At 43.6% G+C, this 17,209-nt stretch overlaps 1 protein-coding gene across 6 annotated transcripts in view; it reads left to right on the forward strand.

Moving 5' to 3' along the window:
- The window catches only part of lrrc9 (leucine rich repeat containing 9), a 147,659-nt gene that overhangs the window by 50,741 nt on the left and 79,709 nt on the right, over window positions 1–17,209 (forward strand). For 5 of the 6 annotated variants that reach the window (XM_033027397.1, XM_033027400.1, XM_033027398.1 and 2 more), the window contains 4 exons: window positions 1,239–1,379; window positions 5,967–6,091; window positions 11,105–11,320; window positions 16,761–16,880. In XM_033027397.1, the coding sequence (XP_032883288.1) occupies window positions 1,239–1,379; window positions 5,967–6,091; window positions 11,105–11,320; window positions 16,761–16,880 (602 nt within the window). The remainder of the gene's footprint in view (window positions 1–1,238; window positions 1,380–5,966; window positions 6,092–11,104; window positions 11,321–16,760; window positions 16,881–17,209) is intronic. The other variant, XM_033027401.1, reaches the window with a different exon arrangement.

Raw genomic sequence — 17,209 nt, forward strand, 5'->3', positions numbered from 1 at the left:
ATATCTATACATTATTTGTAATCTTGGGGAAATCAGATCTTGAAATTTTTTATAAAATTCTGCACTCAGGCCATCTGGGCCCGCTGCTTTTCCGTTCTTAAGCGAACTAATTGATTCTATAATATCTTTTACTGTTATTTCAGCATTTAACAATTCTCTACCTTCCTGATCTAAGCTATTGATTTGACATTCTTGTAAAAATATTTCCATACTATCTGTTTGTCCTGTTAGTTTTGACGAATAAAGATTTTTATAATATTGTAAAAATCTATCATTAATATCTTTTGGAGTAATTAATATATTTCCATACTCAGATCTAATTCCGTGTATCATCTTCTCATCTTCTAATTTTCTAAGCTGTCGTGCTAGTAATTTTTGTGGCTTATCTCCAAATTCAAAATACACTTGCTTAGTTTGTTGAAAAAGTTTAATCACTTGATTAGAATATATTTTATTTAATCTATATTTTACTGATGCAATTTTATTACTTAACTCTTTGGAAGGCTGTTTTATATTTTCATTATCTGATAATCCTGAAACTTCTCCATCACTATTTTGGGACACATTTAAGGCATTCATGCGTGGCGCAATAATATCCGCACAAGCACATCTCAATAAAGAAAATCGAAAAATAGAACAAAATTTAGAAAATGAGATAAAACGTCTAGTTTACTTATTTTATAAGCAGACAGATATCAAAACACAATATTTAGCACAGCGAAAAACCTTGATGGAACTATAGTTCTCATTCTTGAGAGGTTTCTCTCGAAACCATTAATTTGATTGAATTCGAGAAGCTACCAAAGACTGATGCTTCACAACTGATGCCAGGAAGCTGAGCACAGTAACCTTCCTGATGAAATGCAATTACTTTGAGTGTTGTTCTTCCATTAGGTTCAAGAATAATGATGGGCTTGCACATTCTAAGATCTGATGTGCACATTTTTTTTGGTTTTTACTTTGAATCTGCATTGATTGACCTATCAACCAGTAATGAACCAGTGCTGTCACCTGTTTAGAACTACACAGTTTCCTTGCTTTACTTTATTCAGGATACCAAAGAAATTGATTGCAAACCAAATTGGTTGTGGGAAGAAAAATGTACGGCCAGCCAGACATTTTCTTTGTTCCATACCAGTGTTATTTTTTATCCATACTTTCCATATTAAACTTGATTGAATATAAGCATTCTATTGTGCTTGACATATCATAATCTAATTATACCATTTTTATTTTAGGTCAGCTGATCATTGCCAAAGTATTCCTTGGTCATAGTGTGCAAGCCCATGATTCAGAACAGGTTCAACGGTTAAAGTACCCACACGTAAATTCTGTCTATAGACCGCAGAAGATGGATGGCAGATCTACCATAGACAAAGGTACAAGGTTTGGAAAAAGTATCCAAATGATTTATTGCTCTGTGTCCCTGTAATTTGTTCCTGCCAGTTATTTATCCAAGAGTCTTTTGAATGTTATTAGAGAATTTGCTCCCACCTTGCTTCAGCCTATGGATTCCAGATCACAATTACACACTTTTTTTTTAACTTGGTATGTTTGGTTAATAATCTTAAATTTGCATAATCTTGTTCATGACCTTTTGACATAGAAACAATTCTTCCTAATCAAAACCATTTATCATTTAGGGCATCAACAAATCTCTTTGTGTTAATGGGATTCGCTATGTGATTGAAGTCCCACATTCCTCCTTATAGTATATCTCTTATGCACCCTCACCAAGGCAAGATAGGCTTCATGAAATGTGTTAACCAGAACTATACACAACAGTTGAGTTATTCTAGTTGAAGTCACATCAAATATTTATGATAGTTTAGTACAATGTAATTGATTAATGCCTCGGTTAGTAAAGCAAAGAGCCATATGCAATTCCAGCAATACATAGAAACATAGAAACATAGAAAATAGGTGCAGGAGTAGGCCATTCGGCCCTTCGAGCCTGCACCGCCATTCGATATGATCATGGCTGATCATCCAACTCAGTATCCCATCCCTGCCTTCTCTCCATACCCCCTGATCCCTTTAGCCACAAGGGCCACATCTAACTTAAATATAGCCAATGAACTGGCCTCAACTACCTTCTGTGGCAGAGAATTCCACAGATTCACCACTCTCTGTGTAAAAAATGATTTTCTCATCTCGGTCCTAAAATACTTCCCTCTTATCCTTAAACTGTGACCCCTAGTTCTGGACTTCCCCAACATCGGGAATAATCTTCCTGCATCTAGCCTGTCCAACCCCTTAAGAATTTTGTAAGTTTCTATAAGATCCCTTCCTCAAGGAGGAGCCATTTTGGGGAACGGCTGCTAACCAGCAGCCGTCCGTTTAATTCACTTTTTTTTTGCAGTTTTAGTGAGTCCTGTGCCTTGTCTGTGGGAGAAATTACTTTTTAATGTGGGGGGTAGGGGGTAATAATATTTCTAGGTCCCTACCTGGTCGGTGAGGCAGCTTTTTCTCCGGGCTGCCCCGTCGACCCATCCTCGTGGCCTACCAGCGGGCGTGGAGCGCCGTTTCCTGGCGGGGACCGCCCAGCACCTCGGCTTCGGTGGCGACACAGCGCTGGAGCGCTATCGCGGAGCGGGCGATGCCTTGCCTGGGTCGCCGCGCTGGATCGACGCGCTGGAGCTCCAGTGAGCTGTGACCGCCGAGATCAACACCTGTGGGTCTGCGGAGCGGGCGGCGCCGACTCTAACATCGGGAGCCTGGGAGCTCCAAACCGGCGCGGCCTTGTCGGCTTCGGAAGCCGCGGTCCCCAGTTAGGAAGCGGCCGTTCCAGGTGGCCCAGCCGCTGAGAGGACTCTCCTGACGCCGGGGCAACACCACCCGGCCAGAACGGCCAGGAACATCGGGCCTCCGTAGAGGCAATAGCGGTGGCCTCAATAGGCCTGACTTTGGGAGAACTGGAGATGGGGACTGGACATTGTGCCTTCCCCCACAGTGGTAACCATTGTGGGGGGATGATTTTTTTGTGTGTAAGTTAATATGTTAGTCTGTGTCCAAGATGGCTGTCGGAAGGGAGAGTGTACGCTGGCGCGGTTTAGCTGCCGCTGCTCTCTCTTCACATTGTGTTTTTGGTTTTTTGTCTTTGGAGCGATTTCTGTCTTTAATTTGTGTATTGGTGATGTCCTTATTATTTATTTTACTCCGACTATATGTTTTTTCTCTCTTGTTAATCTCTGTAAGGTGTCCTTGAGACTTTGAAAGGCGCCCGCAAATAAAATTTATTATTATTATTAATCTTCTGAATTCCAGCGTGTACAAGCCGAGTCTATCCAGTCTTTCTTCATATGAAAGTCCTGCCATCCCAGGAATCAGTCTGGTGAACCTTCTCTGTACTCCCTCTATGGCAAGAATGTCTTTCCTCAGATTAGGAGACCAAAACTGTACGCAATACTCCAGGTGTGGTCTCACCAAGACCCTGTACAACTGCAGTAGAACCTCCCTGCTCTTATACTTAAATCCTTTTGCTATGAATGCTAACATACCATTTGCTTTCTTCAATGCCTGCTGCACCTGCATTCCTACTTTCAATGACTAGTGGACCATGACACCCAGGTCTCGTTGCATCTCCCCTTTTCCTAATCGTCCACCATTCAGATAATAGTCTACTTTCCTGTTTTTGCCACCAAAGTGGATAACCTCACATTTATCCACATTATACTGCATCTGCCATGCATTTGCCCACTCACCCAACCTATCCAAGTCACCTTGCAGCCTCCTAGCATCCTCCTCACAGCTAACACTGCCCCCCAGCTTCGTGTCATCCGCAAACTTGGAGATGTTGCATTCAATTCCCTCATCCAGATCATTAATATATATTGTAAATAGCTGGGGTCCCCTGCTATAGAGAATACACTCTAGTTATCCTAGCTTTATCCTATAGGCTGGTGAGTCTTACATCAGTGGTAGGGGAACTATTGGAGAAAATTATTTGAGATTAGATTTACTCCCATTTTGAAGAGAATGGGTTAATTAGGGATAGCCAGCACGGCTTTGTACCTGACGGCTCATGTCTCACTTACTTGATCAAGGTTTTTAAGGAGGTGACAAAGATGCTCTATGAGGGTAGGGCAGTGGATATTGCATACATGGATTTTAGTAAGGCTTTTGATAAGGTCCCTCATGGTAGGCTGATCCAGTAGACTAAGATTTATGTGATTCACGATGACTTGGTCTAAACTGGCATATTCGTAGAAGACAAAGTTGTGGTGGAAGGTAGATATTCTGGCTGGAGGTCTGTGACCCATGGAGTTCTGCACGGAACTGTGCTGGGATCTCTGCTGTTTGTGATATATATAAATGACCTAGACATAAATAATCAGTCTGAGGAAGGGTCTTGACCCGAAACGTCACCCATTCCTTAGCTCCATAGATGCTGCCTCACCCGCTGAGTTTCTCCAGCATTTTCGTCTACCTTAGACATAAATGTAATGGGGTTGGTCAGTAGTTTTGCTGATGGCACCAAAATTGGAGTATTTACAGACAATGAGGAAGACTGTCAGAAGATCCAGCAGGATATAGATCAGCTGCAGAGATGGGCTGCAGAGATGGTGTGTGTGGATGGGAGGGGTGTGTGTGAGGGGGAGGAGGGACGTGGGAGGGGCGGTGTGGGGGAGCATGTGTGAGGGCGGGGGAGGTGTGTGTGTGGCAGGGTATGTGTGGGTGGAGGGGTGTGTGTGGGGGTGGTTATCCGGGGGAGGGGTGTGGGGGCGGGGGGTTTGTGCCGGCGGAGGGGTGGTTGTGGGGGCGGGGGGTTATGGGGGGCGGGGGTGTAGGGGCGGGGGGTTGTGGTGGTGGGGGGGGGGGCGGGGGGTTTGTGGGGGGGGGGGGGGGGGGTTGTGGGGGAGAGGGCTTGTGGGGGAGGAGGTGTTGTGGGGGCAGGGAGGTGTGTCAGCAGTGGGGCTTGTGGGGGGGAGGGGTGTGTGGGCGGGGAGTTGGGGGGGGAAAGGGGTGTGTGGGCGGGGAGGAGCTCGGAAAAAAGTGGGGAAGATCCATGGGGGAGAGGGGGCATCACAGGGGAGGGGGGAAGAGCCAGCGAGGGTGACCAGAGGGGTGGTGGCTGGAATTAGCGGTGCGATGGGGACTCATAGCGGGTGCAGGTTGTTCTCCACCGCCTGAGTCTCCACTTTCCATTTGGCGATATTTCCGACTGCAGGCTGGGCCGGGTCTCCAACTCTGGGCTGGGCTGGGTCTCCCAAGCTGGGCTGTGCTGGGCAGGATCTCCGGCGCTGGGCTGCTTGGGGCTGGGCTGCATGCTTGGGGCTGGGCTGCATGCTTGGGGCTGGGCTGCATGCTTGGGGCTGGGCTGCATGCTTGGGGCTGGGCTGCTTGGAGTGGGGCTGCTTGGGGCGGGGTTGGGCTGCTTGGGGCTGGGCTGGGCTGCTTCGGGTCCCTCTGAAAGTCCGATTGGAAACCTCCGCCAGCCATCCTCAGCTCCAGTAAATATGCGATGGTGCAGGAAGGGGCGGACCATCCCGGGGAGTGACAGGGGAAGAGACTAATCCGCGTGGCGCTGATTGGCAGGAGAAGCGATCGATCTGCGCGCGCGCGGTTTGTAACATTTTTATACCTCGCTAACTTTTACGACATTCAACCGATCGGAACAAAACTTGGTGCACTCACAGCACAGGAGAACGGTAAGTGAACTGGTGACAAATCATAGCGCTATCGCGAACCGTTTTGCGCAAATAGAAAGACCGCCAAACTGGAAAATAACAAGATCAGTTTTAGTTATGTATAGATTACATCTCCTAGTCACTTCTTTTTGCACACTTAAGACAGTCATTTTTTTACAGTGCACATCCATAAACTGCAGTGTAAATAAATTGCCATGATGAGGTCCCTCGTTTTTTTAACCTGTGTATTGTGTTTGTAAATAATTACTATAAAACAATCAAAATTTGTGAATATTTAGTTTTTTTATTGCTTCTCCTATTTCATGTACCATCAAGGAAACTCAAAATCCTTAAAACTCCATAGCAGCTGTGAATGCAGTCTTCGTCAATACGAGTGGTTTGTATTTGACCATGACCTCGTTGTGCCTGAATACCTAATCGACTTTGAATACATAACACAGGTATGGATAGAAATTATTTAAAAAAAATACCAGGCAAATTATGATGTGCTGTATTTTAAAGAATATTTTACATTGCTGAAAAGGTAATTATTTTCTGATTTTGAATTTTATTAATACAAATAAGGCATGTGACCCAACTGCCTATAGGATTCCTTGTTAAGATCATCAATACATCAGGAAAGCAGTGATGACAATTCTGATCCCATGAAAATACCATTGTATATTTATGACCCGTCTGACGACAACCATTTGCAGTACTATCCTCCTTGTGTTCGATGTGCCATTTTTTTCTACAAAATCGCCAATTTTGTTAAAATATCTATTATGTTGTACTTATTGAACATCATCATTAAGATACTATTAACATATTCTAGCCTCAAGTTCCATTCTCATCAATAGAGAAATAGAAATCTTTGAGAATATAAGAAACTGATCAATATTTTGTCTGCCCTTCTTAGTTTAAAAAATTTGCAGCAATAATTGGACAAACCATGCTGGCTGTGGTAGATCCTCTGGTGTTTCACGGCAGATCAGAATATGTCATTAACTTCTAAATAAACATTTCAATCCTGTGGTGTCATCTCTACTCCATCACTGGACTCTACATGGAGTCCAACTAGAGCCAGATTGTCATGGGATTCCACTGCTAAGTGCAGGGAAATCTATTTCTCTGATTCAACACCAGCTGGTCTTGGCATGAGATTGGAATCTTCATCACCGCAAGATAAGAGGATAAAATTGTTGTTATTTCAGTAATTGAAGTGAACGTATAAAAGCTTTAAATTCGCTTTTCTTTAAACATTAATTTGAAAAATATTTAAGGCAATTATTATTTCTAAATTCAGGGAAAGATAGCCGACTGGATAAAAAATGGCTTCATGGAATGAAGAGAGGGTGATGGTGGAGGGGTTTTTTTGGACTGGAGGCCTGTGGCCAGTGGTATGCCTCAGGGATTGGTGTTGGGCCCATTGCTGTTTGGGGTTTATATCAATGGTTTGGATGAGAATGTACAAGGCATGATTAGTATGTTTTCAGATGAACAAGTGGGTGATATTGTAGATAGCAAAGATAATTATCAAAAATTACAGAAGGAACTTAATCAGCTGGGCAAGTGAGCTGAGGCATAGTTAATGAAGATAAGTGTGTGATGTTGCATTTTGGGAAGTCTAACCAGGGTAGGACCTTCTCTGTGAAAGTCAGGGCCCTGAGGGGTATTGTAGAGGGATCTAGGAGTTCAGGTAAGCAGCATCACACGTAGATAGGGTGGTCAAGAAGGCGTTCAGCACATTGAGCTTCATCAGTCAGGGTATTGAGTGTAGAAGTAGGCATGTTATGTTACAGTTGTATAAGATACTGGTGAGGCTAGAAAGACCAATTTACTTACCATGAGGCATAGATTTAAATAATTGATTGAGGGATCAGAGGTTAGATTAGTTTAGTTTAGTTCATTTTAGAAATGCAGCATGGAAACAGGCCTTGAGGTGGAAACAGTCCTTCAGCCTACCATGTCCATGCCGACCACTGATCACCCATTCACATTAGTTCTATATTTTCTCATTGACTCCCTGTACCCTGCAATTTTACAGAAGCTTATTAACAAAAGAAAATAGGTGCAGGGGTAGGCCATTCGGCCCTTCGAGGCCATGGCTGATCATCCACAATCAGTACCCCGTTCCTGCCATCTCGCCATATCCCCTGACTCCGCGATCTTTAAGAACTCTATCTAACTCTCTCTTGAAAGAATCCAGAGAATCGGCTTCCACTGCCTTCTGAGGCAGAGAATTCCACAGATTCACAACCCTTTGTGTGAAAAAGTTTTTCCTCATCACCGTTCTAAATGGCTTACCCCTTATTCATAAATTGTGGCGTCTGGTTCTGGACTGCCACAACATCGGGGACATGTTTCCTGCCTCTAGCGTGTCCAAACCCTTAATAATCTTATATGTTTCAATAAGATTTCCTCTCATCCTTCTAAATTCCAGAGTATACAAGCCCAGCCGCTCCATTCTCTCAGCATATGACAGTCTCGCCAGGAATTAACCTTGTGAACCTACACTGCACTCCCTCAATAGCAAGAATGTCCTTCCTCAAATTTGGAGATCAAAACTGCACACAATACTCCAGGTGTAGTCTCGCTAGGGCCCTGTACAACTGCAGAAGGACCTCTTTGCTCCTAAACACAACTCCTCTTGTTATGAAGGCCAGCAGGCCATTTGCTTTCTTCACTGCCTGCTGTACCTGCATGCTTACTTTCAGTGACTGATGAACAAGGACCCCCAGTATCTCGTTGTACTTCCTCTTTTCCCAACTTGACACCATTCAGATAATAATCTGCCTTCCTGTTTTTTATACCAAAGTGGATAACATTTATCCACATTAAACTGCATCTGCCATGCATCTGCCCACTCACCCAACCTGTCCAAGTCACCCTGCGACTTCATAGCATCCTCCTCACAGTTCACACTGCCACCCAGCTTTGTGCCATCTGCAAATTTGCTAATGTTACTTTTAATCCCGTCATCTAAATCATTAATGTACATTGTAAATAACTGCGGTCCCAGCACCGAGCCTTGCAGTACCCCACTAATCACTGCCTGCCATTCTGAAAGGGACCAGTTTATCCCAACTCTTTATTTCCTGTCTGCCAACCAATTTTCTATCCATGTCAGTACCCTACCCCTAATACCATGTGGTCTAATTTTCCCCACTAATCTCCTATGTGGGACCTTATCAAATGCTTTCTGAAAGTCCAGGTACACTACATCCATTGGCTCTCCCTTGTCCATTTTCCTAGTTACATCCTCAAAAAATTCCAGAAGATCAGTCAAGCATGATTTCCCCTTCGCAAATCCATGCTGACTCGGACAGATCCTGTTACTGCTATCCAAATGTGCGGCTATTTCATCTTTTAGAATTGTCTCCAGCATCTTCCCCACCACCGATGTCAGGCTAGCTGGTCTATAATTCCCTGTTTTCTCTCTCCCGCCTTTCTTAAAAAGTGGGATAACATTAGCTACCCTCCAATCCACAGGAACTGATCCTGAGTCTATAGAACATTGGAAAATTATCACCAATGCATCCACAATTTCTAGAGCCACTTCCTTAAGTACCCTGGGATGCAGACCTCGGGATTCATCAGCCTTCAGTCCCATCAGTCTACCCAACACCATTTCCTGCCTAATGGGGATTTCCTTCAGGTCCTCTGTCACCCCAGATCCTCTGGCCACTACTATATCAGGAAGATTGTTTGTGTCCTCCTTAGTGAAGACAGATCCAAAGTACCTGTTCAACTCATCTGCCATTTCCTTGTTCCCCATAATAAATTCACCTGTTTCAGTCTTCAAGGGTCCAACTTTGGTCTTAACTAATTTTGTCCTCTTCACATACCTAAAGAAGCTTTTACTATCCTCTTTTATATTCTTGGCTAGCTTACCTTCGTACCTCATCTTTTCTCCCTGTATTGCCTTTTTAGTTATCTTCTGTTGCTCTTTAAAAGTTCTCCAAGCCTCTGGCTTCCCGCTTATCTTTGCTATGTTATACTTCTTTTCTTTTCTTTTTATACTGTCCCTGACTTCCCTTGTCAGCCACGATCGCGCCTTACTCCCCTTGGAATTTTCTTCCTCTTTGGAATGAACTGATCCTGCACCTTCTTTATTATTCCCAGAAATACCTGCCATTGTTGTTCCACTGTCATCCCTGCTGGGGTATCTTTCCAGTCAACTTTGGCCAGCTCCTCCTTCATGGCTCCATAGTCGCCTATGTTCAATTGTAATACTGACACTTCCGATTTTCCCTTCTCCCTCTCAAATTGTAGATTAAAACTTATCATATTATGGTCACTGCCTCCTACTGGCTCCTTTACCTCGAGTTCCCTTATCAAATCTGGTTCATTACACAACACTAAATCCCGAATTGCCTTCTCCCTTGTAGGCTCGAGTACAAGCTACTCTAAGAATCCATCACGGAGGCACTCCACAAACTCCCTTTCTTGGGGTCTAGTTCCAACCTGATTCTCCCAGTCCACCTGCATGTTGAAATCTCCCATAACCACCATAGCACTCTGTGCACCTGCCTGTCTGTCTTTTCGATAGGACGTATACCCTTGAATATTCAGTTCCCAGCCCTGGCCCTCTTGCAGCCATGACTCTGTAATTACCACAACATCATACTTGCCACTTTCTAACTGAGCCTCAAGCTCACCCACTTTATTTCTTATACTTCGCACATTCATATACAACACTTTATCTTCGGTATTCACCTCCTCTCTCACACTATTGGTCCTGACCTTCCTCTCTTATCCCTTCTTGAACTTTCCTTCCCTTTAATTCTGGAGTCTTTTGTAACTTTTCCTGTACTCACTTCCTCTTTAACTCCATCTTCATACTCCCAATTTGTCAACCCCTCCCCCCCACTATTTAGTTTAAACCCACACGTGTAGCAACCTACAACGCTAACCTACAAACACGCACATCTTTAGATATGGGAGGTGATCAGAGCACCTGCAGGACACCCAAGTGGTCACAGGGTGAATGTGCAAACTCCACATGGACAGCACCGGAGGTCAGGATCTAACCAAGATTTCTGGCACTATGAGGAGGCAGCTCAACCAGATGGAGCACTATGCCGCTTGAAATCTTTTCGAGATTTGTATCTCCCAGAAGGCATTATGATTTGTTGTTCATTTGAACCAGAAATCTCATTGCATTTAAAAAGTTCTTGAAGTGCCAAGACCTGTAAAGGTAAGGATTGAAAATTAGGTTTAGACTAGATTGTTCTAAAAGTATGGCATGGATATGCAGGGAAGAATAGTGACCTTGCATTATATTGACTTTCATTGTTCTGTAACTCCAAAATGCAAAGAGTTATGTTAAGGCTTATTTAGTCAATAACATTCATTTATCCTCATTCTTGTATGAAATAAATGAATACAAAATACTAATAGATGAGACATTTAGTAAAACATTTAACTGTGTGTGTTTAATCAATATTTCATACAAATTATATTTTATATAGAATGATCAGCAGAAATTTTATTCTGCTTTTTCTGAAAATAAAACATCTCAAAGGAAGTACAGTAAAGCAGAGATAATGATAACACAGCATTCCATGGCCCTTGATGATGACATTCTGAGAATGGAACCTCTTGTGAAGCAAAAACCAAAAATCTTAAGCCTGGAAGAAACAACATTACTTTCTATATCTAAAGGTTCAGCATTGAATCAGATCACCGTGAGTTATTTCCAGTCAACTTTATATAAAGTAATTAAAGATTTTGGCCAAACACTGGTTCCTGATAACAACGCCAAGATTCACGTTGAAGTATTCACAATTTAATGGAAATAAGGATGTTATGAATAGATATGATATCTTTAAGATGTTGTAATGATGCATCTGATATATTGTGCAATATTTACCTAGTGATAACAATTTACTTCTTTACGTTAAAAAAATGAACAAAGTTCAATTAGAATTGGATTGGAATTGCTTAGATACATAGATTCATAGACGATAGGTGCAGGAGTAGGCCATTCGGCCCTTCGAGCCAGCACTGCCATTCAATATGATCATGGGTGATCATCCACAATCGGTACCCCGTTCCTGCCTTCTCCCAATACCATTTGATTCTGCTAGCCCTACGAGCTCTATCTAACTCTCTTTTGAATGCATCTGGTGAATCGGCCTCCACTGCCTTCTGAGGCAGAGAATTCCACAAATTCACAACTCTCTGTGTGAAAAAGTTTTTCCTCATCTCAGTTTTAATTGGCCTACCCTTTATACTTAAACTGTGTCCCTTGGTTGTGGACTTCCCCAATATCGGGAACATGTTTCCTGCCTCTAGCGTGTCCAATCCCTTAATAATTTTATATGTTTCTATAAGATATCCTCTCATCCCTCTAAATTCCAGTGAATACAAGCCCAGTCGCTCCATGCTTTCATCGTATGATAGTCCCGCCATCCCAGAAATTAACCTCGTGAACCTACCCTGCACTCCCTCAATAGCAAGAATTTCCTTCCTCAAATGAGGAGACCAAAACTGCACACAATGCTCCAGGTGTGGTCTCACCAGGGCCCTGTACAACTGCAGAAGGACCTCTTTGCTCCTATATTCAACTCCTCTTGTTATGAAGGCCAACATGCCATTAGCTTTCTTCACTGCCTGTTGTACCTGCATCCTTATGCCCCTGTCCCACTTAGGAAACCTGAACGGAAACCTCTGGAGACTTTGCGCCCCACCCAAGGTTTCCATGCGGTTCCCGGAGATTGCAGGTAGTTGCCGGAGGTTGCAGGTAGTGGAAGCAGGTAGGGAGACTGACAAAAACCTCCGGAAACCACACGGAAACCTTGGGTGAGGCGCAAAGTCTCCACAGGTTTCCTAAGTGGGACAGGGGAATTACTTTCAGTGACTGATGTACAAGGACACCTTGGTCTCATTGTACTTCCCCTTTTCCTAACCTGACACCATTCAGATAATAAACTGCCTTCCCGTTCTTGCCACCAGTGGATATCCACACATTTATCCACATTATACTGCATCTGGCAAGCAACTGCCCACTTATCCAACCTGTCCAAATCACTCTGCATCCTCATAGCATACTCTTCACAGTTCACCATTCCACCCAGATTTGTATCATCTGCAAATTTGCTAATGTTACTTTTAATTCCTTCATCTAAATCATTAATTTATATTGAAAATAGCTGCGGTCCCAGCACTGGGCCTTGCGGCACCCCACTAGTCATTGCCTGCCATTGTGAAAGGGACCCGTTAATCCCTACTCTTTGTTTCCTGTCTGCCAACCAATTTTCTATCCATATCAATATCCTACCCCCAATACCATGTGCTCTAATTTTGCCCACAAATCTCCTGGGTGGGACCTTAACAGAGGCTTTCTGAGAGTACAGGTACACATCATCCACTGGCTCATCCATTTTACTTGTTATATCCTCAAAAAATACCAGAAGATTAGACAAGCATGATTTCCCCTTCATAAATCTATGCTGACCAGGACCGATCCTGTTACTGCTATCCAAATGCGCCGCTATTACATCTTTGATCATCGACTCCAGCATCTTCCCCACCACTGATGTCAGGCTCACTGGTCTATAATTCTCAGCTTTCTCTCTCCCTCCTTTCTTGAAAAGTGGGATAATATTAGCTACCTCCCAATCCACAGGATCCTGAATCTATAGAACATTGGAAAATTATCACCATTGCGTACATGATTTCTAGAGCCACCTCCTAGAGTACCCTGGGATACAGACCATCAGACCATCAGGGGAATTAGATCTTCATTCAAATGCAGCAAGAACATATGCCCTCTTGATAACCAGTGAAGATTAGATTTTGCACAATGAGATTTATCCACCCTTAGGCAGATAAATTGACTTATTTCTCTTATCTTTCTTCGTAGTGGGAGTTAAATTTGACTCCTGCATCATCATAAGCTTTTATAGAATTGGTCTTGCAAAACTTCGACAATGCTGAAAATAAAATGCGCAATATCTCTTGAAACAAATTTGGCAATGTAATTTTATGTTACTTTATTATTTTTTTATCTGTTATTGTGGGAACCAGCTGTTTTTCATATCATGTTAGATAGCATGTTAACAAATTCAAGTTTACTTTTGATTTGCTTCCAAAATTTGCTATGAAAACCAATGATAGTTTTAGAAAATTGTCTAATTTATATTCCCAACTCCCCAGTTTGACAAGGCCAAGGGGAAGGAGAGGTGCAGGCTGGTCCAGTAGGAAGTGAGGGTAGTGGTGGAGGAGGAGAGGTTTACCAGAGCGTTTGGATTGAGGCAACAGGGAGCCTGGACAAGGTGGGAGCAGGCCATGGACAGAAAAGTCACATGGACTGAGCTCTGGCAGGCTGAACCACAGCGTATCAAGTTCCTAGTCCAGGCAGTGTATGATGTCCTGCCCAGCCCATCGAACCTCTTCATCTGGGGCAAAGTGGAATCTCCAGATTGCCCGCAATGCTCAGGCAAGGGGACGTTGGAACACATCCTGAGCTGCTGCCCAAAGGCTCTTGGGCAGGCTGGTACACCTGGCGTCACGATCAGGTTCTTAAACCCATTGCAGAAGCCATCAGCATGGGAATCAGCAGCTGCAGACGAGCACGCCCCACCACCCAGATGATCACCTTCGTGCAGGCCGGAGTGCAGCTGCCAAGAACCACAGCAGCCAGGAATCCTGGTTGACTGCGCAGGACTGGCAGCTTTCTGTAGACCTGGTGAAACAGCTGAAGTTCCCACAGCGCATTGCCACAACCACTCTGAGGCCAGACATTCTCCTGGTCTCAGGCGAACAAAAACATTGTCTTGTTGGAACTGACAGAGACCATCTGGAGGAGGCCCACGAGAGGAAGGTGGCCAAGTACGTAGAGCTGGTCATAGATTGCCGTAAGCAGGGCTGGAAGGCAAGATGTATGCCCATCGAGGTTGGCTGCAGAGGTTTTGCAGGGCATTCGCTCTACAAAGCCTTGAGTGCACTGGGCATCAACGGAATGGCGAGGAGAAGAGCCATCAAGAACACCAGAGGCAGTGGAGAAGGCCTCAAGATGGCTCTGGATCAGGAGAGAAGGTCCATGGGGAGGAGCGAATGCCACCTGAACACAAGTCGTGGTCTGATCAACCACGGCTGGGTCGCCTGGGTGAGGGTGTCTGATGTTGAAAGAACCGAAACACCCAATGACCCCAGGTTACATCACTGATGACGCGTTCAGGAGCATCAGTAGATGTATTTTTATCAATCAAAAACATGGTGTTTTTTAACGTAGGATATATTAACTCCCAGAAAGCGGCAACACAAGTAGCTAGAGTGGTAAAGAAGTCATATGGTATACTTGCCTTAATTGGTATTAGAGCATTAGGTATAAGAGTCAGGAAGCGGCTTTGAGGACTTAGGTTATGCCTCATTTGGAGTATTGCGTGGTTCGGGTTGTCCATTACAGAAAGGATGTGGAGGGTTTGGAAGGGGTACAGAGGAGGTTTTTAAAAAAAATGCCTGGATTATCTATAGTGAGAAGTTGGACAGACTTGAATTGTTTTCTCTTGAATGGCAGGGATTGCAGGGAGATCTGATAGAGGTATATAAAATTATGAGAGGCATAGATAGGGTAGACGATCAGAACCTTTTCCCCAGAATAGAAAAATCACATACTATATGCCATACCGTTAAGGTGAGAGGGGCAAAGTTTATAGAAAATATGCGGGGCAAGATTTTTTACACAGAGGTTGATAAGTGCCTGGAACATGCTGCTGGGATTGGTGGTTGAGGCTGATACGATAGTGGCATTTAAGAGACTTTTGGATAGGCATAAGGATACTCAGGTAATGGAGGGATATGGATTATGTGCAGGCAGATAAGCTTTGGTCTTGGCATTATGTTTGGCACGGATGTTGTGGGTGTTGTCCACAATTCTTTCCTTTACAGCTGTGTTCAAAGTAGGTGTGGAAATGAAACAGCTTCCACCTTTGAAGTCACAGAAAATTTCCTGGAATTCCTTGGTGACAATGGATTACCAACAATGAAATTCTCAATTAGAATGACTGGCTAGATGACACTGAATGCTCATAGAAATCAAGAACAGATGAAGCGTACACCAGAAGTCAGCTTGTCCTTACAGAAGGATCTGGATGCTCTCTGTGAGTGGGGAAAAACCTGGCAGATGTCATTCAATACAACCAAATGTCATACCATGCACGTCTCGCTCAAGATTAAACCACTTTTATCGGAATGCAACAAGGGTAGCCATACATTGCTTGCTGTCGACCATCACCCATATCTTGCAGTCGAATTAAACAAAGATTTAAGTTGGGCGACGCATATTAATCAAGTGTCCTACAAAGCAAATAGAACTCTCGGTCTACTCAAAAGAAATGTTCACGCATGTAGTACATCCGTCAAAGAGAATGCCTACAAGTCCTTGGTCAGGCCCAAACTGGAGTATTGTGGAGCTGTATGGGATCCTTTCAACAACAACACCAAGATCACCCTGGAGAAAGTACAACACCGAGCAGCCTGCTATGTATGTAATGACTACGAGCGCGAATCAAGCGTGAATAATATGCTGGCTTCTCTCAGATGGGATACCCTAGAGCTCCGCAGAATCAGGCAAAGACTTATTGCAATTTACAAGGAGATTCACAAAATCACGCCATCAAATCTCCCGTCATCCCAGAGCACCAACTGCCATGAAACGAGACAAAATAACGGTCCCTACATCATCAACTCGTTAAATTTCAATAAACTTTGCTACCAATATTCCCTTTACCAAAGAACGTTAAGAGAATGGAATATGTTACCACCCAACGCACGTGCTGCTCCCGATGTTAAGTCATTTAAAAAGGGGATTGAGCAACTAGATCTCCTCAACTTGGTGAAAAAGGCCCACTTCAAAATTTAATCACTACTCTACTCACTCCGACCTGCGCGAGATAACCACTGATTGCGCAGTAATCAACCAGAACCAGAACTCAAGGTCAGCTAATAAATAATGTGTTCGACAGCCATTTCGAAAACCACTTATTGTTCTATGTTCTATGATATGAAAACACAGGAAACACACATTCATGAAAATAGCTACCAAATGTGGAATAGTTATGAATTCCCCTGTGCGATTTAATTTAAGAACATGATATTTCTTTATATTTCATCCTTTTACAGGTTCTGAATTTACATGGGCATAGTCTGAGCAAACTAAAAGGAATCTCCAAACTTACAAATTTACAGAAACTTAATGTGAGCTTTAATGAACTTGCCCAACTGGATGAGCTAACAAACCTGGTAAGATGGTAAAATGACAGTAAATTATATGTAGATCTGTTTACAACCTATAAATATTTTCAGCATAGAATTACAGTCAAACTGAAATTAATGAGAATTGGAACAAGAACTACCCACTGTGTTCTGAACTTTCTTACCCTCAGACCTCATTTGGTTAAAATTGATCATAACATTTCCTTCATGTTGACCCACAACACTGGTGCTCCTCAGGATTGTGTGCTCAGTCCCCTGCTCGATTGCCAGTCCACCCATGACTGTGTGGCCAAGTACAGCACCAATCCAATCCACCATGTTCAACATGATGCCCCTGTTGTTGGCCGGATTGACAA

Source organism: Amblyraja radiata, chromosome 9 (assembly GCF_010909765.2).
Source record: "Amblyraja radiata isolate CabotCenter1 chromosome 9, sAmbRad1.1.pri, whole genome shotgun sequence".
Lineage (NCBI taxonomy): Eukaryota > Metazoa > Chordata > Chondrichthyes > Rajiformes > Rajidae > Amblyraja > Amblyraja radiata.